At 32.6% G+C, this 21,645-nt stretch overlaps 1 protein-coding gene and 1 long non-coding RNA gene across 2 annotated transcripts; one reads left to right on the plus strand and one right to left on the minus strand.

Annotated features, from left to right (window-relative positions):
• Positions 1-3,656: 3,656 nt before the first annotated feature.
• Positions 3,657-21,177, plus strand: LOC123659496 (protein disulfide-isomerase). Its single transcript, XM_045594709.1, has 10 exons — positions 3,657-3,871; positions 4,033-4,230; positions 5,158-5,429; positions 7,846-8,013; positions 11,382-11,491; positions 12,865-12,985; positions 16,228-16,394; positions 17,845-18,010; positions 19,050-19,133; positions 20,291-21,177. Exons 1-10 carry the CDS (start codon positions 3,724-3,726, stop codon positions 20,336-20,338), a joined length of 1,482 nt encoding a protein of 493 aa, XP_045450665.1. The 5' UTR covers positions 3,657-3,723; the 3' UTR covers positions 20,339-21,177.
• Positions 7,742-8,469, minus strand: LOC123659497. The gene is made up of 2 exons (XR_006744023.1): positions 8,160-8,469; positions 7,742-8,004 (listed from the first exon to the last, which is right to left on the minus strand). It is a non-coding gene; the product is annotated as an uncharacterized LOC123659497 (long non-coding RNA).
• Positions 21,178-21,645: the final 468 nt, after the last annotated feature.

Genomic DNA, 21,645 nt, shown 5'->3' on the forward strand with positions numbered 1-21,645 from the left:
TAATTTGGTTATACTTAATGACGGAAGTATGACCACTGTTGGTTCGCACATATGGAGACAGAATGCTCTTGACTTAACCATAGTATCACCTTCATTGGCTCTAGAGTGTGACTGGTCAGTACATGACGATCCCTTAGGCAGCTACCACTTTCCTGTAATCACAAAAATTTTACTTAATAACAATCATTACAATGCCACTCCTATTCCCAATAGTAGCTCACTACCCTGCTTCCCTAACCTGAACAACGTTGATTGGAACATTTATAATTTAAATGTCCAACTATTGCTCACTGAATTTTCTCTTGATACACAAGACCCCCTTCATAACTACACAAAATTTACAGATATTTTACACTCAGCACTGTGGAAATCATCTTCTATTTCTAAGCACTCTTTGGTTAATACAGCTTTATCTTCATGCTCTCCTTCTAACTTAAATAAAATAAAAAAACTTCTTCCTTGGTGGAATTTCAATTGCACCAAAGCCGTATTAAATAGCAAAAACGCTTATTTGACTTTTAAATCTGATCCCACTGAGGCTAATTACATTAATTTTAAAAGACTACAAGCCACCAAAAAATATATTATCAGAAATGAGAGAAGAAACAGTTGGATAAAACTTTGTGAACAATTTAACAGATCGACTCCTATATCAGTCATTTGGACGTATATGCGAAAATTTAACAAAAGCTATTCTCCACCTTCCCATAATAACTCTGACTATTCTTGGATCTTTGATTTTCTCAAAAAATATACTCCAGATACTGTAGAGCCAGCCTTTAATCTTAATTCTTTCTGCCATATTCTTCCTAATCAAAATTTTATTATAAAATCTTTTACCATTGTCGAATTAAATTCTGCTATTTCATCCAGAAAAGACTCTACACCTGGCCTTGACTACATTTCATATAAAATGCTTAAACACCTGTCTTCTCAATCTAAACTAATTTTATTAAATATCCTGAATCTTCTTTGGGAGCATAATCTTATTCCTATGGATTGGAAGGTTGATTGTTTAGTACCTATCTTAAAACCCAACAAGGACAAGCTTAACTTTGATTCATATAGACCTATAGCATTGACTTCTTGCATGGGAAAAATATTTGAACAACTTTTAAAACAAAGATTGGAACATTTCATAGAGTCTAATCATATTTTACCTTCTAATCAGTTTGGTTTTAGAAGAGGCAGGTCTTCAAGGGAGAGCATTGCTCACTTACATCTTGATATTTATAATGCTATACAATCAAAGCAAGCTCTCGCTGGAGTTTTCTTTGATGTAGTTGGAGCCTTTAATAATGTTAACCATCATATTCTATCCACGGAATTAGCTGCGATTGGTTTACCTGTAAAAGTTATACAATGGATTTTTAATTTTTTGCACAGTAGGAAGGTATTTGTTAAGTATAATAATAGACTTATTGGTCCAAGGCTTTCTCATAAAGGTACATGTCAAGGTAGCATTTTGAGTCCATTGATTTTCACACTTTATATACATAGATTAAACTTAATTCTAGGCTCTCATATATACAATTTACAGTTTGCTGATGATTTGGTAGTCTATTGTTCTAGTAATAATATAACTACCCTAAATCTTAAGTTAAACGAAGCTTTAGTTAAATTAAATTCTTATTTTAATTATCTTGCATTGGACATTAGCTTTGAAAAGTCTAAAGTCATAGTTTTTAATAAAGTAGGGTCTGAAAGAATTAAAATAAACTATAATAATATATCTCTTCTTATCACAAATGAAGTTAAATTTTTAGGTGTTATATTCATGAATAACTTATCATGGAACAAATATGTAGACCACATAGTTGATAGAGCTCTTAAGGCTCTTAATATTTTAAAGTCTCTTGCAAAAACATATTGGGGTTCTGATCCAAAAATCCTTCTTACCCTATATAAATCTCTTGTACGCAGTCATTTTGAATATGGATTTCTATGTTTTTCTGCTAATGACAAGTTGGTTAACAAATTAAATATTATTCAAAATCACAGCCTGAGACTTATCACTGGCGCCATGAAAACAACCCCAATTAATTCGTTACAGGTCGAGTGCAACATTTCCCCTTTACACCTTAGATTTAAATATTTGAAATACTGTTTTTTGCTAAAACTGTTTTCCATTAGTAATCATCCTCTAATTAAAAAGCTTAATTACTTACATAGTAAATATCCTGTAAATGCTCCATTAACTTCTAATAACCCATTTATTCTCTTCGAATATTCATTCATGTTAAATCTAAATAACCAACACAAAATACACAGTTCTAGCAATTGGATGTGTTACGAAAAGGAGTTTGACTGTCTTATTAATCAAATCGATATTATTATTGACCATAAGCTAAAAGAGCGCCAGGAAGTTTACAACCTCATAGCACAATACTCTGATAAGTTCAAACAAGTTTACACAGATGGATCAAAAAATGATATAAATGTTTCCATGGCCTATTATGTACCTCATCTGAAGTTTGGCCAAGGCGTCAGATTGAAAAAGGAGATATCAATATTTACAGCTGAAGCTCTAGCAATTACTGCTGCCCTAGAATTCATTAAAAAACAAACTAATCAATATTGGCTGATCATTACTGACAGTATGAGCGTTCTAAAGGCTTTAGATAATTATCAATTCAGTGCTAATACAAACTTCATCATTTTAGAAATAAGACATCTCCTTTATCAACTATCCAGAAGAAACTACAACATCAAATTATTGTGGACACCTTCACATATAGGAGTAAGGGGAAATGAACATGTGGACTTTCTGGCACGTTCAATTGTTGACAGTGACAGCGGCAGCCCTGTTGATGAGAATGTTGCCGTACCATACACTGATCTATTAGTTGCTATTAAATCAAAAATCCTATCTGATTGGCGTGATCTTTGGCGACAAACCTTGTTAAGAAAAGGATCTTGGTATGCTCAGATAAATCAAGATATTGGAAAAAGTCCTTGGTTTACTAAATCGCATCAACATAGAAGCAGAAAATATTATACAATACTATGCCGCTTGAGATTTGGACATTGCAGATTTAATGCACATTTGAATCGTATGCGTATCATCTCATCGCCCGTTTGCCCACATTGCACCAACAACTCTACACAGTCTTTAGATCACATATTTTTTGAATGCTCCGCTTTTAATCTGGAACGCCTCTTATTTATAGCCAACTTGTTATCAACTTCTGGACCAAAAAATGTCCCGCGCAATACACAAGATTTATTGAGTAATTTGGATAACTATACTAGTATATTTGAATTTATTTGCAATACTATCAATGATATTTGAAACAGGATCAGGACCTTCATTCATCGGATGTGAAATTTTATTTTGATATTTCAGGCTTCGGCCTATTACAGACTTGGTTTCGACCTCGCCTATCACTTATAGACAAAGAAGAGTAGACGAAAATATGAAATTTCAGACTTGGTTTCGGCCTTACTCTACCAGTCATCGAATCAGAAGAACAATAAAGTTACTTCAGACTTGGCTCCGGCCTTTTGATATATCAGAACGAAACTTACAAATTCAGACTAGGCTGTATGGATTATAGTCCTTTGCCTTTCCCTATTGGGGATAAATTTTAAAACAACAACGATCGACGCTGCCACGTCAAGTAAGACTGCGCGAGTGTGAATGAAGTGGCAGTTTCGGCATTTTGTTGAATATCGTCTTCCGAGGAGAATTATTAATTCTTATAAGACTACCGTATATTGAAGATGCGTGTTTTAATATTTTCATTAGCGATAACCCTTATGGGTTCCGCTCTCGGAGACGAAATTCCTACTGAAGATAATGTACTTGTGCTAACAAAACCAATATTCGACAATGTTATTGCTTCGAACGACTTCGTTTTGGTTGAATTCTGTAAGTTTAGTTTTTGTTACACATAACTTATTCTTTATAAATTATTTTCATATTATTCTCTATGTACGTGACATATTTATTATTAAAATTCTTTATAAATTTGCCAAATATAATTTTGCCGGGCGGCATCGTATGTCTAATAAGTCATGTCTACGTCACAGATGCACCATGGTGCGGTCACTGCAAATCCCTCGCACCAGAATATGCGAAGGCCGCTACAAAGCTCTTAGAAGAAGAATCTCCTATCAAGCTGGCTAAAGTAGATGCCACTCAGGAACAAGACCTCGCCGAGTTTTACAAAGTCAAGGGATACCCAACTCTAATCTTCTTCAAGAAAGGACACACTGTTGAATATAGTGGTAAGTATAGTATAGTATAGTAACTGACTGAAATCACATAAAAATTACAGTAATAAAAATTAGTCACATGTGGTTATAATTAGCATATTTTATAAACTTTTGTTCAAGCTTATTACTAGTTTACAATTTACAATTTTATGGTTTTAATTTTCCATTTATAATTAGAACATATGTTACAATATTTAAATATATTTTATTAATACTTTAAGGTCCGCAAATTTTTCTTAGAAATGTGTGAAAAATTTATTGTTAATGTCTACTAAGGATAAAAAATGAAAAATTGTCTATAAAATACCTACAATTTGCCAAATTGATTGCTTATCATATCAATGCTGACTTAATAGTCAGAAAGCTACTTAGCAAAACATATTGATTGGTAAATTATCCATATGTTATTCTTTGAGTAGCAAAATGTAAAGTTGTGAAAAGGGTAAAAAAGTTATATCTTTCTTTATAAAATTTCTAGCTGACCTGGCGAATTTCGTACTGCCTTGTTTTTTTTTTCGTGCACATAATAATTATGTATATCAAAATAAAATATAGCCTATATTTTAAGTTGGACACAGTTACATATCCCTTAAGTAGTTTAGGTGCCATCGTGAACAAACAATGTGATGTGTAATTTATATATATTAAGATTTTCACTATATTATATATGATTATTAAAAATAACAATAAACAGAGCTTAAAATTTTTTAAATTCATTTGTTGAATAGATATTGTTCACAATTTTACTAATTGCGTCATATGTAGGTAATTGTAAACTGACTACATTTTAAAGATTTGATGAAATATATGAAAACACTAACTGTTACCCACAATCTTGAAATTTTTATATTATCGTAGATTATGTTATGCTATCAAAAATAATTAGTATACACAATTTCCTAAACCATCATTTACTAATTCATTCTATTTATTTCATAGGTGGTCGCCAAGCTGACGATATCATTGCGTGGCTGAAGAAGAAGACTGGCCCTCCTGCCATTGAAGTGGCCTCAGCAGAACAAGCTAAGGAAGTCATTGCTGCCAACAATGTAGTCATTTTCGGTTTCTTCCCCGACCAGGGATCCGACAAGGCCGTCACATTCTTGAACACGGCCGGCTTAGTTGACGATCAAATCTTTGCTGTAGTTACTGACGAAAAGGTTATCGAGGAACTTGAAGCTCAACCTGAAGATGTAATCCTTTACAAGAACGTAAGTACACATAAATTTATAAAAAAGATTGTGCATTTTAATTTTTAGCTTAGTCTAACTGCTTTACAATCAACATACATTTGTATATACCAATGTATATTTTTGATATTGGTATGTAAAATGTCTGGCAAAAGTCATATCAACCGAAGTTGTTTAGAATGTTTGTTAATTTTAATTTATTTAAGATATTGTTGTATATTGTCTGGGTTGAGCAAGAATTTGTAACAAGTCTGGATAGTTAACTACATTTAAAATCACACCTCTTTCCCGTAGGGGTAGGCAGATACCACTTCTTTCCACTTGGTGCGATCCTTACATACTTGTTTTGCTTCGTCCACTTCCATTATTCCCTTCATACATGCTCTTCGGTTTAGGGTACTCTTGACCTTATATAAAGTTCTTATCGGACTAGGTAGTTAAGGTTAACTCAAAGGATAAAGATTTCTTATATCAATAACATTAACTGTTTACATTCCTACAATAATTTTGTATAAAAACTTAACCAGTTTCCTTACACTGAGAGAGATATTTTAAAGCGCATATAAATTACACAATTTACATAAAATTATGTTGATTAAAAAAGTAGCTTTGGAATTATTGTCTGATAAGAAATATAACATTAAATATAAATTCTAATAAATAACAATTTTTTGACAAAAACAATTGAATATCTAATAATATCTAATTGGAATAATAGTATCCAGTTACATACACTGAAATAATTTTTTCGTGACTTTAAAATTATTTATTTGCTTAAAGCTGTGTGTGATGTATATCTGATATTATTTTGATATTTGTCTAACTTTTAATTATGTGCTAAAAATGCGAGGTAGTTCTGCAAAAACTCAAAGATGTTAGAAATTTTTCCTCAAATTAACCAAAAGTATTCCACTGCTACTAATGTTAAAATATGGAGGTAATCAATAATAATTTGAAATCAAAGTGACATTGTCATTTTTTAATTTTCTCTTTTTTTTATTGTTTTCTAATTTTAACGCGGATTTCACTCATTATAATCAAACAACTTTTTCGGATTTTAATCGTGGTTTATTAGGGTTTTTAAATGTCCAACGTTTCGGATAATTTACAGCAATCATGGTCAGAGAGAACTCGCGTTAAAATCCGAGGTAAAGCTTTAGATTAGGTAAAACCGAATTTCGGGACCGTGGGGGGATGGGGGGGGAGAGGGTGGGGAACGCTACCCCTGGTACCACTGTCACACCTCGGAACCCCATGGTTATGGAGATATCCATGGTTAAAGTTTTGAGGTTAGAAGAAGAATTTCGAAAGTTAGAGGAACGCTTGGCTCCGGCGCTGCGGGAAGTGCAGCCCTTCCGCCCTTGCGTGCGAAAGCACGCTCACTCATGCTCCGTTCCGCAGCGGAGGCTGGTCGCCTTCGGCGACCAGCCTCAGCCGCTCCTCTACGCATTCGTTCGCGCGCTTTCGCACGGCGGGCGAGGGCTGCCCTCCCTCCGCGCCTCCGCGGCACAAAAAAAACACTCTAGGGGTAGGACAGACCAAGACCACGTGGACAGTGGGGTGCTCCGATTCGGTTTTGGGTATTTTTCGAATTTCTAAACCTATATTCTAGCACGCAATGTTACTAATTTTATTAGAATATTATGTTTGACGCGTTATTTTGTTTAAAAATGTCGATTTGTCAGTCGTTAAGCGTCAGTTCGTATCGTTTGTTGATCTTGCAATCGAGATCGTTTTTACGTAAATTTGTTCGAAAATAAAATGTGAAAGTTGGTGAATGGAGCATATGAGTGCACTTCCCGCTGCACCGGAGTTAAGGTGGAGTCAGACACGGAGCTCTAAGGTATTGTAATATCTCTGAATCACGTAAAGTTAACCCCAAAACTTCAAACACGATATCTTCGAAACCACGGGGTTTACGCGAAACGCACACTACGGGGGGCTAAAAACCCCACCCTCCCCACCACCCTTTACCCTCCCACCCCCATTTCACTCCATAAATTGGAGGCCACTTAACTAACGGATGACCAATTCTTCTTCTAACCTCAAAACTTTAACCACCGATATCTCCATAACCATGGGGTTCCGAGGTGTGATAGTGGTACCAGGGGTAGTGTTCCCCACCCTCCCCTCCCCCATCCCCCCACGGTCCCGAAATTCGGTTTTACCTAATCTAGATCTTAGCCAAATCCGAAAAAGTTGTTTGATTCTTTTTTGTTTTAAATAAATTGTAGTCAAGGAATATTTTTTAATAATTTGACCAAAAAATATCCATATTTTCTTCTGGTTGTATATTTTTTATCACAGAGTCATCTTGAATGTCAAATGCTACATTTATTTAATATCATTTTATATTTTTAACAAAAATTGTTTATATGTCTCTATAAGCACTGTTCATAATAAAAGCTACAATACAATAAATAATACTTTTGTACAGTTCGAAGACCCACGCGTGAAGTACGAAGGCAAAGCGTTCACCGAAGACGATCTGAAATCCTGGGTGTTTGTTCAAAGCATGCCGACCATTGTTGAGTTCTCTCACGAAACCGCATCAAAGATCTTCGGAGGACAAATCAAGTACCACCTCCTCTTGTTCCTGTCCAAGGTAAATATAAAAATAGTACTCATAAAATATATGATGCTACTTCTATTTATTGTTCATCTATCTCTGTAGTTGTAGCGCGATGTTTTATAGCCTAATTTCCCTTAATTGATATGTTATTTAAAGTAAAAAGTAGTGTTACAATCTACCTTATATCTGTCTGATAGTGTCATAAATTAGTGAGCATTACTTTCTAGTCATTTGAAGTAAAAATAACTTTTGAATTCACTTGGTCCCAGGTGTCAGGAAGTGCTAACTTTAGTGCAACACTTTCAACATTATTATAATTATATAATATTGTGTAGAATTTAAAATACATTTTCGTCATATTCCTCGAGTTAGTTTTGAGATTTTTATTTAGTATTTATCGTTGTTACTATGCACTTTATTTTAGTTTAATTTAAGCTTGTGAAGAATACTGTAATGTTCTCATTGTACACCGCAAACCGCTCAACACAAAACAACCGGTAATCGTAGTCTCTGTACGATTTTTACCGTTGTAAAAAATCGAACGGAGACTGCCATTACCGGTTTAAACGTTGAAAGTAAATTTAAATCAATCATTATTCATTACTCTTATGTTTTTTATCACACTCGTCCAATAATTTATTATAACGATATATGAATCTTAACAATACACGTGTCTGATCTTATGATATACGATGTTCAATTCAATTCGAAAAGGGGACATAGTTTAGTAATTGATGTATCCATAATAATTATTCTTAAGCTTAAGAGGTCTGGTTAAACACACTTTCAGGAACCTACTGGTTCGAATTAGAAAATTCTTTTATTATCGGATAGTTCATCTATCGAGTAAGTACCACGGAAAAAGAAATGTTGCAAAAAGATGAAAAAAATTATTTCTTTTGATGGCATATGAATATTTCCTTGTGAATATAAAATACATTGATAGGTCTCATTTGCTGCAATTAATAGTCATTAAACTAATTGCTTGCTTAAAATTACGATTTGATGGGTTATGACATTTCTATGTTTCGCACCATCAAACGGGTCATAACAGTCAAGCTCTCACGTCGGTGAAAGTAAACTTACTTTTACTTTAAGATCTAGTGTCTGACTGAGTTGTCGATCATGGGTTTTCCAATGTAGGTCGTATTCTTTGACCTTTCTTTAGTTATACACTAGCTTTCCGCCGCGGCTTTGCCTGCGTGGATTAAACGATTTTAGCTGTTACTTTTTCTCCTTTTAAAATTTAACCTATGTCACTCAGTGAAAGAATTTTGAAGACCTGTCCGGTAGCTTTAGGTTTATACTTTACAAAAAAAGAAAATAATTGTGTTTTCTCGCAAACGAAAAAAAAACCGACTTCAATATTAGATCAACAAGTAATACGACGTACTCGTAGGTAGTCGGTAAAACAGTCGATTAAATCGATCGATCTCGATCAAATTTAAATGGGACCACATGACAATTTCTCTAAAACAAAATTCTTTAAACTGTTACGATTTACACTTCCATATAGATAAGAAGTGAATGAACTCCACGTACAATGAACCCTGTCGTCCGTTTAGACTCGGAAGCTTGCGTCGTAACAACTCAATTACTTTATACGCATACTTATTACTTATTTTCTTCTAGTAAATTGTATAAAGACAAACTGATTATATTTGAGACTAGATCACCCACGCAGTTTTTCTGTACTTTTCCGATTCCATTAGTAATAACGTGATGCTTTAAACCCTGTTTCTTTATCCAGTAAACAAGTTTTATAAAACAATAAATTATTTATCTTTATTAATATAACTTATGACATATGTTAGTTACCATACTCATCCGAAACGGCTGGAACGATTTTTATGCAATTTTGTGTGCATATCGGGTAGGTCAGAGAATCGGCCAACATCTATTTTTCACACTCCTAAGTTACAAGGTGGAAGGGGGAAGGAGAGGGGGGGTGCAAGGTTTGCTGGGTCAGCTAGTAATATTATAAATGTGAATGTAAGTTTGTTTGTTACGTTTCACGCGAAAACTACTTTACCGATCATCATGAAACTATTATCGATGTATTAGAAATAACATAATATACTTTATATTAAAAAGAAATCAATGCGAGCGAAGTCGCGGGTAAAAGCTAGTCCAATATAAGTTATCTTTATACAATAAGTATAGATTTATTTACTGACTCAAATAACTAGAACTTAATATAAATGTGTAATTGCTTTAAATTATTTCATATCGCTGAGTGGACTTTGGCTCACAAAGATAATTCAGATTTGTTTAACTAATAGTATAGTATTATTAAGATACTGATCGTTGATAAGTGTTATGATGGTTATGAGGCTAAAAATTAGAAGTATCGAGTTTAGTAAATCAGATTTTATCAGGAAGATAAAGATGTTTTCATACGCGAAAAGTCGGAACATCCGTTGTTTTTTTCTAAAAAAGTATTTATTACAACCATAAACAATTACAAAATATTACATTGTCTTTAATTTAAATTATTAAAATGATAAATCATATTAAGTTACAAATTTAGCGTAGGAATGAAGCATCGATAACATTATTTTTGAGGGAGTTTAACGGCTATGTATTAAATTTTATTTTTGTTAATGATAATGACTAAACAGCTGGTTTTGGTACTCTTCAAATTGCTTAAAAGCTTTCACTCATAAGTCGTCACGTAATTTTTTCGTAGACTAAACTTTCGTAGACCTTTGTCATTAAACGGATTTAGGAAAAAAGACTTTTTTCGAATCAGACCTTTTAATCTTTATGTTTATGCTTTTAAGCATATAAGCGATCTTTTCGGCTTTAGTATTAAATAGGCGGACCCTTGCTGTATTTCTCGCTTCGAGTGAAATCTTAGCTTATTATTACCATTGTTTATCACAGATTTATAGCGTATTGTTTTGTAGGTTAAAAACTTTTTCAATAAACTGACTATCAATTAAAAATAAATAAATTGCGTGTCTCCGTCACGCGACTATAGTTTTCATAGGAACAATTACCGTGATAATTAATAAAAAATATATATTCATCTTTTTCTCGCTCGAGACGTTTCTTATGGATTAAACTCCAAAAAGGTTTTTAAATCGTATCCAAAAAAAATAATAATAATATTCTGAAGAAATAGAGCAACTGACGTCTTAGCTTTATAGTAGAACTTCTGCACGATAGGCCTACACTGTATCTTAGATATACGAAACGTAACTGGCTATGAAAGAAAGAGACAAAGAAAATATGTGCCTGCACCTCTCTCTTGCTCCTTTCGTCTCGCCCGATCACACTTATCGTAACGCTCTCGTCACGGATTCACCAGCTTACTCCCTAAGTCAAGCGTGCTTAAATAAGTTTTACTTCAATAAAGTGGAGTTTATCGTGAAAATAACGTCTTATTTGTCTGCTAGTCCGCCGGTCACTTCGAGAAATACATCGAGGAGCTGAAGCCCGTCGCCAAGAACTACCGCGACAGGATCATGTCCGTCGCCATCGACACCGACGAGGATGACCACCAGAGGTAAATTTATTAAATATTTCATAAGAAAGAGTAAATAATATGGTTTTTTATATATTTATTATTTATATTTGTTCTCAAACAAAAAAAAACTGTCCCTTTTTTTGGTTCAAAAATATAGAATTTAATTTTTGTATCTGTCTTTAAAGGTCAATAATGATATTTAAATTGAGAACAAATATTTTATATTAAATTATTATAAACGATTCAAAAGACCTTGTATTTTAATAAATTTGAATCACGTATTTCTGAATTTGAATGCGAGCTGCTAACATAAAAGGAGTCGTAACAAATATATAACAGTGTTTTATAATAATATGTTTATTGTGTCGTCGGTCACGATCCAGTGATATGAAGGAATCAAATAACATAATTCACGCCAAGTTACAAGACACATCTTTAGGAATGCATTGTGTTATACTATTCCTATTTCAATGTATATTAACGATATATATTTTGTATGTATGTTAACACGATATCGATCGATTCACGGGTGTACCCAAAATTTTTGTAGTTTTTTGGTGGGACAAAAACAAATGTAAAACACGATGAGTAGTAGAAAATTTAATTCTTTGTATTTACTGCAACTTTTCATTTACGTAAACTATCTACACTACTTTAATAATATTATGCGGAGATTTAAGCTAAACCTATCAAAACTTACCTTATTGAAATCTTAAATATCAATTATTGGCTTCGAGTCAGGGTGGGGCAAAAGACATACCTTGCCCCACCGTGGGTGCGCCCATGTATCAGTTCTTCTGGTATTTTTTTTTGTGTAATAATAGTCCTGACTAGTAATGGAGGCTTTTAGAAGTACATTTAGCATATTTCTATTACTTAATAGTAGTATAGTTCAGGAATATAATATTACTAGAAGGAATTTTGAAAACAAACGAGTGTGCTTTTAGACCACATAACTGAAGTAAAACTTCTTTAGTTCAACCTAACATATCTCCTCTCAACTTCCGTTCGCCTTGCCCGATAACACTTTTCGTAACGCTCTCGTCACGCATTCACCAGCTTACTCTCCAAGCCAAGCGTGCGTAAAGAAGTTTAACTTCAATAAAAAGTACTAAAGTAGGTTAGTTATTAATTTCAGTTTATGATTACCGACTGACCACGGTACCAAGTTCGATCGCAAACAATTCGATAGATTTTGAGGAAATAACGTTTCAATTTTTTAATTCATCTGCCAAATTTAACGCTCATAGGTTATAATATCTACATGAGATAATACATGGGAGAAATATTTAACATATAAAAATATAACACGCTTATTAAGGACAACAATTTATAACAAATATCTAGCAAGCGAAGCTATATTATATATATATATGTGTGTGTATAACAAAGAAATTAATAAAATTGTTCAGGATCCTCGAGTTCTTCGGCATGAAAAAGGACGAAGTACCGTCAGCTCGCCTCATCGCCCTGGAGCAAGACATGGCCAAGTACAAACCCACCAGTGACGAGCTCAGCGCCAACTCTGTCGAGGTATGTACACTTTCTTACTCTCTATGATTGCCTGGTAATAAAAAAAGAACAATTTATATGCTGATACCAGTGTGAATATTATAATTTTATACAACTCATTTCTATCTTTCTATTTATACATATAAACAATAATATGAAAATATTAATATTATATTTGATTGACTGATTCAGTATGTATCCATATCCAACCACTGAGAAAAGGCTTTTTACGTTTAGTGGTTTGAAACATCCACCACGCTGCTACACTTTGGGTCGTCGTATAATTACAACTATGAGTAATGACGGGTATTAGCTGTCTATAATAACCACCGGGACCGATAGCTTTATATTATCCTCGAGGAACGGTGAAGAAACCCACCAAGACCCTGACTAAAAACAAATATTTGTACAAATACAAACACTTTTCCCGAGCGGGAATCGAACACGTGAGCGCTAATGTTTAGGCGGCTGCAAACACCACTACACCAAAACAGGTGCCTGTTTAATAATATCTCATAAAACTTCACATATTTTTGGCCTAAGTTAATATGTATATTCACTTAATAAATCGTAATTAAAATATAAATTATTCTGTTTAATTAAATTATTCCGTTTATCTCCATTAATGATAAAAGGTAAATATATTTTATTTTGTTCTATTTTATTTTGATTTATTTGGAAAACAGTGTACAGAGACATATTTTAAAGCTAATTAGATTTAAAAAAAAAAAATACACCATATAAAAGTTTTCACATATAGTTGCTACATAAAAAGCTAGAGCTTGTACAGTAAGTAATGGCTAATATAAACAGATAAGATGCATAAATATATTTTTGAATAAATTTTGTTTAATGATTACATTAATATTTAAAATTATAAAGAATAATATAAAAATAATTCTGGTAAGAACTTCCGCAAAAACAGAAAATAAAATTATTGAGGGTAAATAATAAAAAATCATACTAGTGTGGGGTGGTCACGATGAAGTACATGATTGCAATGCTGTCTCATTGTATTACGACACGGGACAAAGAGAGTTGAAATTAATACCATCTTGCTAGCCTTTACATATTTGCCTAGCGCTTTGATTTATTTATTGTATTTTAGTTGCATGTGTATATATGTATGTATGTTTGTAGAAATTTATATATGTATTCTGATTAAACGTTATTACTATTGCGCAAGCCCGTTACACTGCTAGCTTTTTTCTGTTGGGTAATCTGGAAGAGATCGCTATTTAGTGATAAGATCGCCCATTGCACTATATGTGTCTAGAATTAAGGTTTGCTATGTATACTATCTTTAGTTGCAATAAAGTGGTTTATTATTATTATTATTTGAGAATTTATAACTAGTAAATTTTATGTAAATTACATAAAAATATGTGTTTATTTAATTCTTTATTTTTATATACATATAATTATAATTTATATAGAAATGATTTTTTAAGATTTACAAACAAATGCGCAATGGTGGCCTAATGACTAAAAGCGATTTCTTACGGGCAACCACTTGTAGAGGAATTATTTCTACTAGACAAAACATTTGATGAATAGTCCTAATATATCATAGATATGATAAACGAATTATCAAGTCATTATCACCATCTGAACTACACATAAGAATACATAAAAAATAATCAAGACAGGTATATTATAGGAATGAAATATTTATAATACATATATAACTCTCAAAATATGAACTTAAACTACTGCTTCTATTGGACTAAAAATTTATATTTTTATTACTACATTTAAAGACAGTCTGTGAAGTACAATGGACGAACTTATGGCTATTTAGTCATTTCTTCCAGGCAACCCATTTAATTTGGAAATAGCTAAGAAATTGTATGTCCTACATATGGTTAATTTATAGCCCGAGTAGTCGAGTGGTTTTCAATTATGTTTTAAGTTTTTCTCGATAAAATTATAAACGCACATTAAAATGAAATCGTTTAAACGCCGCGACGAATTGTATATTTACAAACCACTGATACGGGGCACGTAAAATGAAAATTTAATAGTGTTTATGGTTTTTTAATTATGTTATGAGATAAAATTATTTCTTTAATTTATTCAGCAACTTTTATTTCATGTAAACGGTTATTACACCATACATTATCATAATCTGTAATTCGTTTTGGTGTTTTTGATTCAATTATGTCTGGTGATTATTTAGAAATTATTAAACGACCTCATCACTAAAAAATGAAATCATAAAAACAAATATTAATATAAATTAAAACAATATTTCCTATCGTTTATAAAAATAAATATTAAATAATATCGTTCAACGTAAATCACCCCGTGTATCCACAATCTACTGAGACTGCATTATTTTGTGATTGATTGATTTCTAAAACTTGGAGGGTAGTTGTGTAAAAATGGTAATCGTATTGTTACTATTAACTTGTTTTATGCTATTAACTTATTTTTGATATTTGTGAGTCGAATGCCGGCGTGAGAATAAATCAACAATTATTTTCGTCACACCATTTAATGCTAATGATTTTTGTTAAGATTCTTTTGTATTTTAAATAAAAAAATAAAAAATACACAATTAATAATTCGATTTTAAATTTATGAATATGTCAACTAATTTTATTATACCTTTTACAATATTAATATGAATCGATGTCCGGCTTAGTGTACGTGTAACATTTGTATTTATATATCTATATATGTATTATTTTCTATGTATATTTATTAAAAAAAAAACGAGTGCTTTAAACCACACGTCGGAAGTAAAACTTACGAAACGTAACTCTCTCTTTCTATTTACACTAACTTATATATCCCTCTTAATTTCCGTTTGCCTCGCCCGATCCCATTTTTCGTAACTCTCTCGTCACGCATTCACTACCTAAATCAAGCGCGCATAAACAAATTTACCTTAAAAATTTATTATAACAGTCGACTCTTACCTATAACACAAGTATTAAGTTGCTTGCTGACTGTGAAATTTAAATATCAGCACAGTAGTTCCTACTTCCTCCCCATTTAACAGAAAATATCTATATATAAAAAAATTGAAACGGAAAATGCTGCTTCTATTAAACTAATTAGTAATTAAGTTTTAAGTATTCATTTGTAAAGCAGTGAAATGTTTGTAGGCTGATTTAATTCAGTATTAAATTGTACCTACTTTGTTAATAATGAGTTCAATTTTATTACAATATAATAGTCTAATATAAAACATAGTGTATAACTTGTATACACCATTTGAGTATCATTATCAAAGTATTTTGTTTAATTTATAACAGGAATTCGTCCAATCGTTCTTTGCGGGAACCCTGAAACAACACCTATTAACCGAAGAACTGCCCGCTGACTGGGCAGCTAAGCCTGTTAAAGTACTCGTCGCTTCCAACTTCGATGAGGTCGTCTTTGACCCCACAAAGAAGGTTCTAGTCGAGTTTTACGCCCCATGGTGAGTTTCATTTATATTTACACTATTTTTTTTTTTTTTTGGATAGCTTACAATATTATAACGAATACAGAATAGAAAATAAAAAAACTAACAAGCTACCACATATTGAAGTTGCTCTGAGTTTTTATGCTCATTGACATCATTTATGTCATTCATCATATATTTTGGTAAGCGTAGAAATGAGGGTAGTTTTATAAATTATTTCGCTTTCTTTTAAGTTAATGCGCGCAGCTTTTTTCGTATTTCATACAATCTTTACAAGCTCCTTTAAAAATCATTGCAAGGACTATTTATTTATGAAGCAGTGTCAGAATACAATTTTCATAAACTTAAGATTTTGTGTGCTTAACAAATAAAAAAGTGTAAATCTTTCGAACTGAATATTTAACAAATGTAGTCTAGTAAATACGTGTTACCAAGTACTCAAGTGCTCGTAACTAATAATTTAAGCATTGTTTAATGGGTTGAAAACTAAGCGTCGATTATGTTAATGCTATTCTGTGATGTTAAGTAAATTATCTCTTCGGTTGTCGTCAGGGCGAATGATGTAATCGTTAAAGATAGTAATGAATAAATATTTATAGCACAATGTTATAAATTAATATTCACTACTTAATTTTTTTATGTGCGTGCGTCTGTTTAGGCTTATTTAAGTGGCGTGATATGTAATTATTTATTATAATTTGAGTCACTGTTTTATTCTAATTATTTTTTAAATTACTTATTTCAAAAACATAACATTGAAAGGGTTATCTGAATTTTGAATACAAGTTCTTAATCGGCTTAATATTTTGTCATTATTAGTTTAGGTTGTATTTTAACTAAACGATGATGATCACACATTTTCATATGTGTTTTTTACAATGACTTGCTTCACTTTTACTACTTGTAATGTTTGTACAATAGTCTAATATATAAAATTCTCGTGTCGCGGTGTTTGTTGTTGAACTCCTCCGAAACGGCTTGACCGATTCTCATGAAATTTTGTGTGTATATTGGGTAGGTCTGAGAATCGAACAACATCTATTTTTCATACTCCTCAGTTATAAGGGGGTGAGGGATTGAGGGGTTAATAAAATATTATGAAATTTTCTGTGCATATCGGGTAAGTCTGAGGATCGGCCAACATCTATTTTTTCATATCCCTAAGTCAAAAGAGGGGAGGATCAAGGGGGTTAATAACATATATGGCAAAAGAACGTTTGCGGGGTCAGCTAGTTTATTCTATATTTTTAATTACCAAAATTTTACTGACGCAAAAAGTATTTTTCAAATCAATTGATGACCCTGAGAATGCCGCGTTTACTAACGCTTCACTCTCAACGGCCCCTCCTAGGATTTCCTCTTAACTACTCACACAACTATGCTACAACACATTTGTTGAACTTTGGAGGCCATTGAAACTTTTGTTGTCCGCGGAATTCGATAGTAATGGTAAAGTGTTCCCCAGGTGCGGTCACTGCAAGCAGCTAGTCCCGATCTACGATAAACTAGGCGAGCACTTCGAGAAAGATGAGGACGTCGTCATCGCCAAGATCGATGCCACCGCCAATGAGCTGGAGCACACCAAGATCACATCCTTCCCCACCATCAAGTTCTACGGAAAGGACAATCAGGTACACATACACACACTCACGACAATGAGGTCACTAGCAAGCTTTAACTACACCATGATCGGTAACGCATTTTTTGCTTTATACATATATTAAATTTGTAAATGTAGACCACTCAAGAAGAGTCAGAATTTCTTACTAGACTTGTTCTCTTGTTGTTCTAGAGTTGTTTTCGTATAGTGGTGTTAATGTAAAATTTTCTTTTATTACTGTACTTGAGACATTTAATCACTTTATATTCGTTGTATGACATGCTAGCTGTAACATAATATGTTCAACCATCACCAAACTCACTACACACAACTACCACTCCCAGCTCGGGATGTTTAAACTTTAACTTTTAATTTAATTAACATATTATGGGTGATTAAAGAAGTAAATTAAGGTGTAATAAAATTTTTTTATATTTACGCTTCAGCCTGTGTTGTTCGCAGCGGTTACAGCACTAGCTGTTGCGCTGGCGGTCGCGGGTTCGATCCCCGCACACAACAGACATTTGTATTAGCCATATAGATGTTTTTCGTGGTCTGGCGGTAGTGCATGTGTATTGTATGTTTCCGGACCTCCGACACAGAAAATCCTACTGGGGGCCGTTGAGTGTGAGGCGTCAATACTTAATATAAATGCTTTAAGTAATTGACGAGACTTCGTCGAATTCTAATTACAAGCGACGACGTACGTTACAAATGTTAAGAGCATCTAAAGCTATTGAATCACCACAGACAATATTCTATGACACTTTGTATTCTTACAAAGATACGAAAATATACAGCTAACATTTCAACACTCAACACCATCGTCGACACCGTTGTGTGAGGCGTTAAAAAAAAAACTTAGTACGTGCATAAGACCGCACGACAGAGGTGAAAACTTCATTGGCAATCGCAATCAAGCAATAACGCAATAAGTCCCGAATTCATCCGATCGAGCCTTTCACCTCAGAGCGTGACGGATCAGCCTAACTTACTACCTACGAAAAAATGTGTGTGCGGTGCGCCAAAAGAATTCACTTCCAAAAAATAATCCCCCCCCTTCCCCCCAGGTGCGCGAGTACACGGGCGAGCGCACGCTGGCCGCGCTCACGCAGTTCGTGGAGAGCGGCGGCGACGCGCCCGCGCCCGCTGCGGTCAGTACTGTTTTTTTTTTTTTTTTTTTTTTTTTTTTTTATATACAATGATAGGCTAGCGTTTGACTCGCTTTTTTTACTTTTTACTCGCTCGATGAAGATAGATAATATTATGATTGATAGCTTGTTGACTAAATTTCTGTATCAGCACGTGATAATGCACCTGGTGACCTGTGATTGAATGAACATTGACATCCTATTGTTAAAGCTCATGTTTGAGACACCTTATTATTATACTTTTGTTGGTTATCCTTTAATAGACAAATAAATACTCTCTCTGCTACATGTTTAGCGATTGAGTTATTTAACTGATGAAGTGATGATGAAATCTTGATATCTCCACCGAATTTTTATTAAATAATAATAAATTCAAAAATAACGGTCACGTAGCTAAAATATATAATTGAATTAAGGTTGTAAATACGAAGAATTCAACAGACAAATTCTTGACAACTATCAAAAAATATTTTTATAAAAAAATATAAAAACTTGAAATTGAGGTTTGATTATTCTGATATAAAAAGTTGATTTTTAAGTTTTTTTTTAAGTGACGACGCCACACATGCTTTGCTTGATTCCGTTTTGCTTAAGAACCGTTTTCAAATTCCGGGATCAAAAAATAACAATACGGGATTTAATCATCAAGTAATCCGTGAGAAAATTACAATAATCCAATAATCTACGCAACTATGTTTTGGTTAAAATAGATGTTCATTTCGTTATAGTGAGCGGAGTATTTAGTGCTAAAATTAAATGCTAGCCTCTATAATTTGAGTTGAACTTATTTTGAAGTCACTGTAAAGAATTAATTATTATTAAAAGGAAAATGAAAAGCACTCTAAATTAAAGTCAAGGTCAATTTCAATACTAATTTAAATTTATTCAATAATGAATTTTTTTATGTATTTTCTTTTGGTTTTGGAAAAAATCTTGAATAATATTTATTGCGTCATCATCGCTGATATGTAAAAATTCTAGAAAGCAATAACGTAAGCTAAAATAATATTACAATACTATTTTTTACCGATTTTCTCTGATAGTCTGATTACTTTTATTGCACCATTTTCTATATATGTACAATCACGGCTAGTTTATGCTACCACTCTGTTTGGTCAACATTGCCGTTACTAAATTATATTTTTGCTTAATATTTACAGAGCGAAGACGAAGAGGAAGAAGACACAGCGTCAAGAGACGAATTATAAGCGCACTTCCACTATCATAGGTGTCGTACTGCGTAGATATTTTTAAAATACTTACTATTCCGGCTCCGGTCATACTGCGAGACTCCTTATAACAAACAACCTTTATCATTTTTGGAAATGTACTTTTAGAATGTAAGATAGTCTTCAGTGTGAGGTGGCCTTCGAACTAATTTGCATTTCCTCCGCTCGACTGTAAATTTTTATTGTTAGGGTTGTAACGAATATAAGAATGTTTTTATTTAACTTTGCAACACGTACCATAGTTTATATGTAACCTTTTCTACTTATGAATTTTGATATTTTTTTAACAATACTCCTTTGGTCGATTTGAAATTTCAGGACCTAATGGGATTTAATTTATGAAAATCGCATAATTTATTTCAAACAGCAGCATAACTAGTTTATGTAGTTATGTATGTTAAGTGAATCTATTTATAATTTCTGTATCATAATAGTGTTTCGTTTCTCACATTCCTTTGTTGGTTGAGTTTAATCGAACAAGTTTAGTCGTCGCTAGGAGTAAATTGTTTTTTTTTTTACGTTTTGTAACATATTTCTTAAATATATCCTGTTCATCACAAAAAATATTTTTAAGACGAAATTGTTATAACAGTTTTTATTATATTTTTGTAAGAATTTTTATTTTATCCTTAAATTGAAAAGTTTAATGAGGTGATTTTATAAATTGAAATCTATTTTCGTATTTCCTAGAAAGTACTGTTTCTGCATTTGTCTAACTAGTAATGTATTACCTTGATGATATCTCAATGTAATTGCCAAAACCCCACTTATGTATCTGTTGGATACAGAAATTGATAAATAAATATAATATAAATATATTTTTTCTTTTATTTAAACTATCTACAGTTAATAAAGTATAGACTCCTCGTGAGAGGCAGGTGAGGTAATTCGTTCTACTTTAATCAAATCGCTTTTATGGAAAATGATAAAATTAATATATTTAGGCGCAAGCGAATGTATTATTATTTAAAATATATGTAAAGAAGGCCTGTATTTATTTGAAGCTAGTTCCAAGTTTCTTTAGATTTTTTAAAGTTGAAAATAGATTCCTTCTAAAAACAGTTTCGAAAATAAGAATAATTTAACTTTAAAGCAGCTGACTTCTATGAACGAATTTGTAAAATGGAGTAGGTACTTGTATTATGGCAAGAACAGTTAGTTATATAATTGTGTTTGCTGGCAAACGAAAAAAAACCGACTTCAATTATATCGACAAGTAATACAACGTAGTTAGATGAAAAATTAGTCAAGTAAATGCGCATTATCAAAGATTACTCCAAAAGTTG

This window comes from Melitaea cinxia, chromosome 14 (assembly GCF_905220565.1).
Source record: "Melitaea cinxia chromosome 14, ilMelCinx1.1, whole genome shotgun sequence".
Taxonomy (NCBI): domain Eukaryota; kingdom Metazoa; phylum Arthropoda; class Insecta; order Lepidoptera; family Nymphalidae; genus Melitaea; species Melitaea cinxia.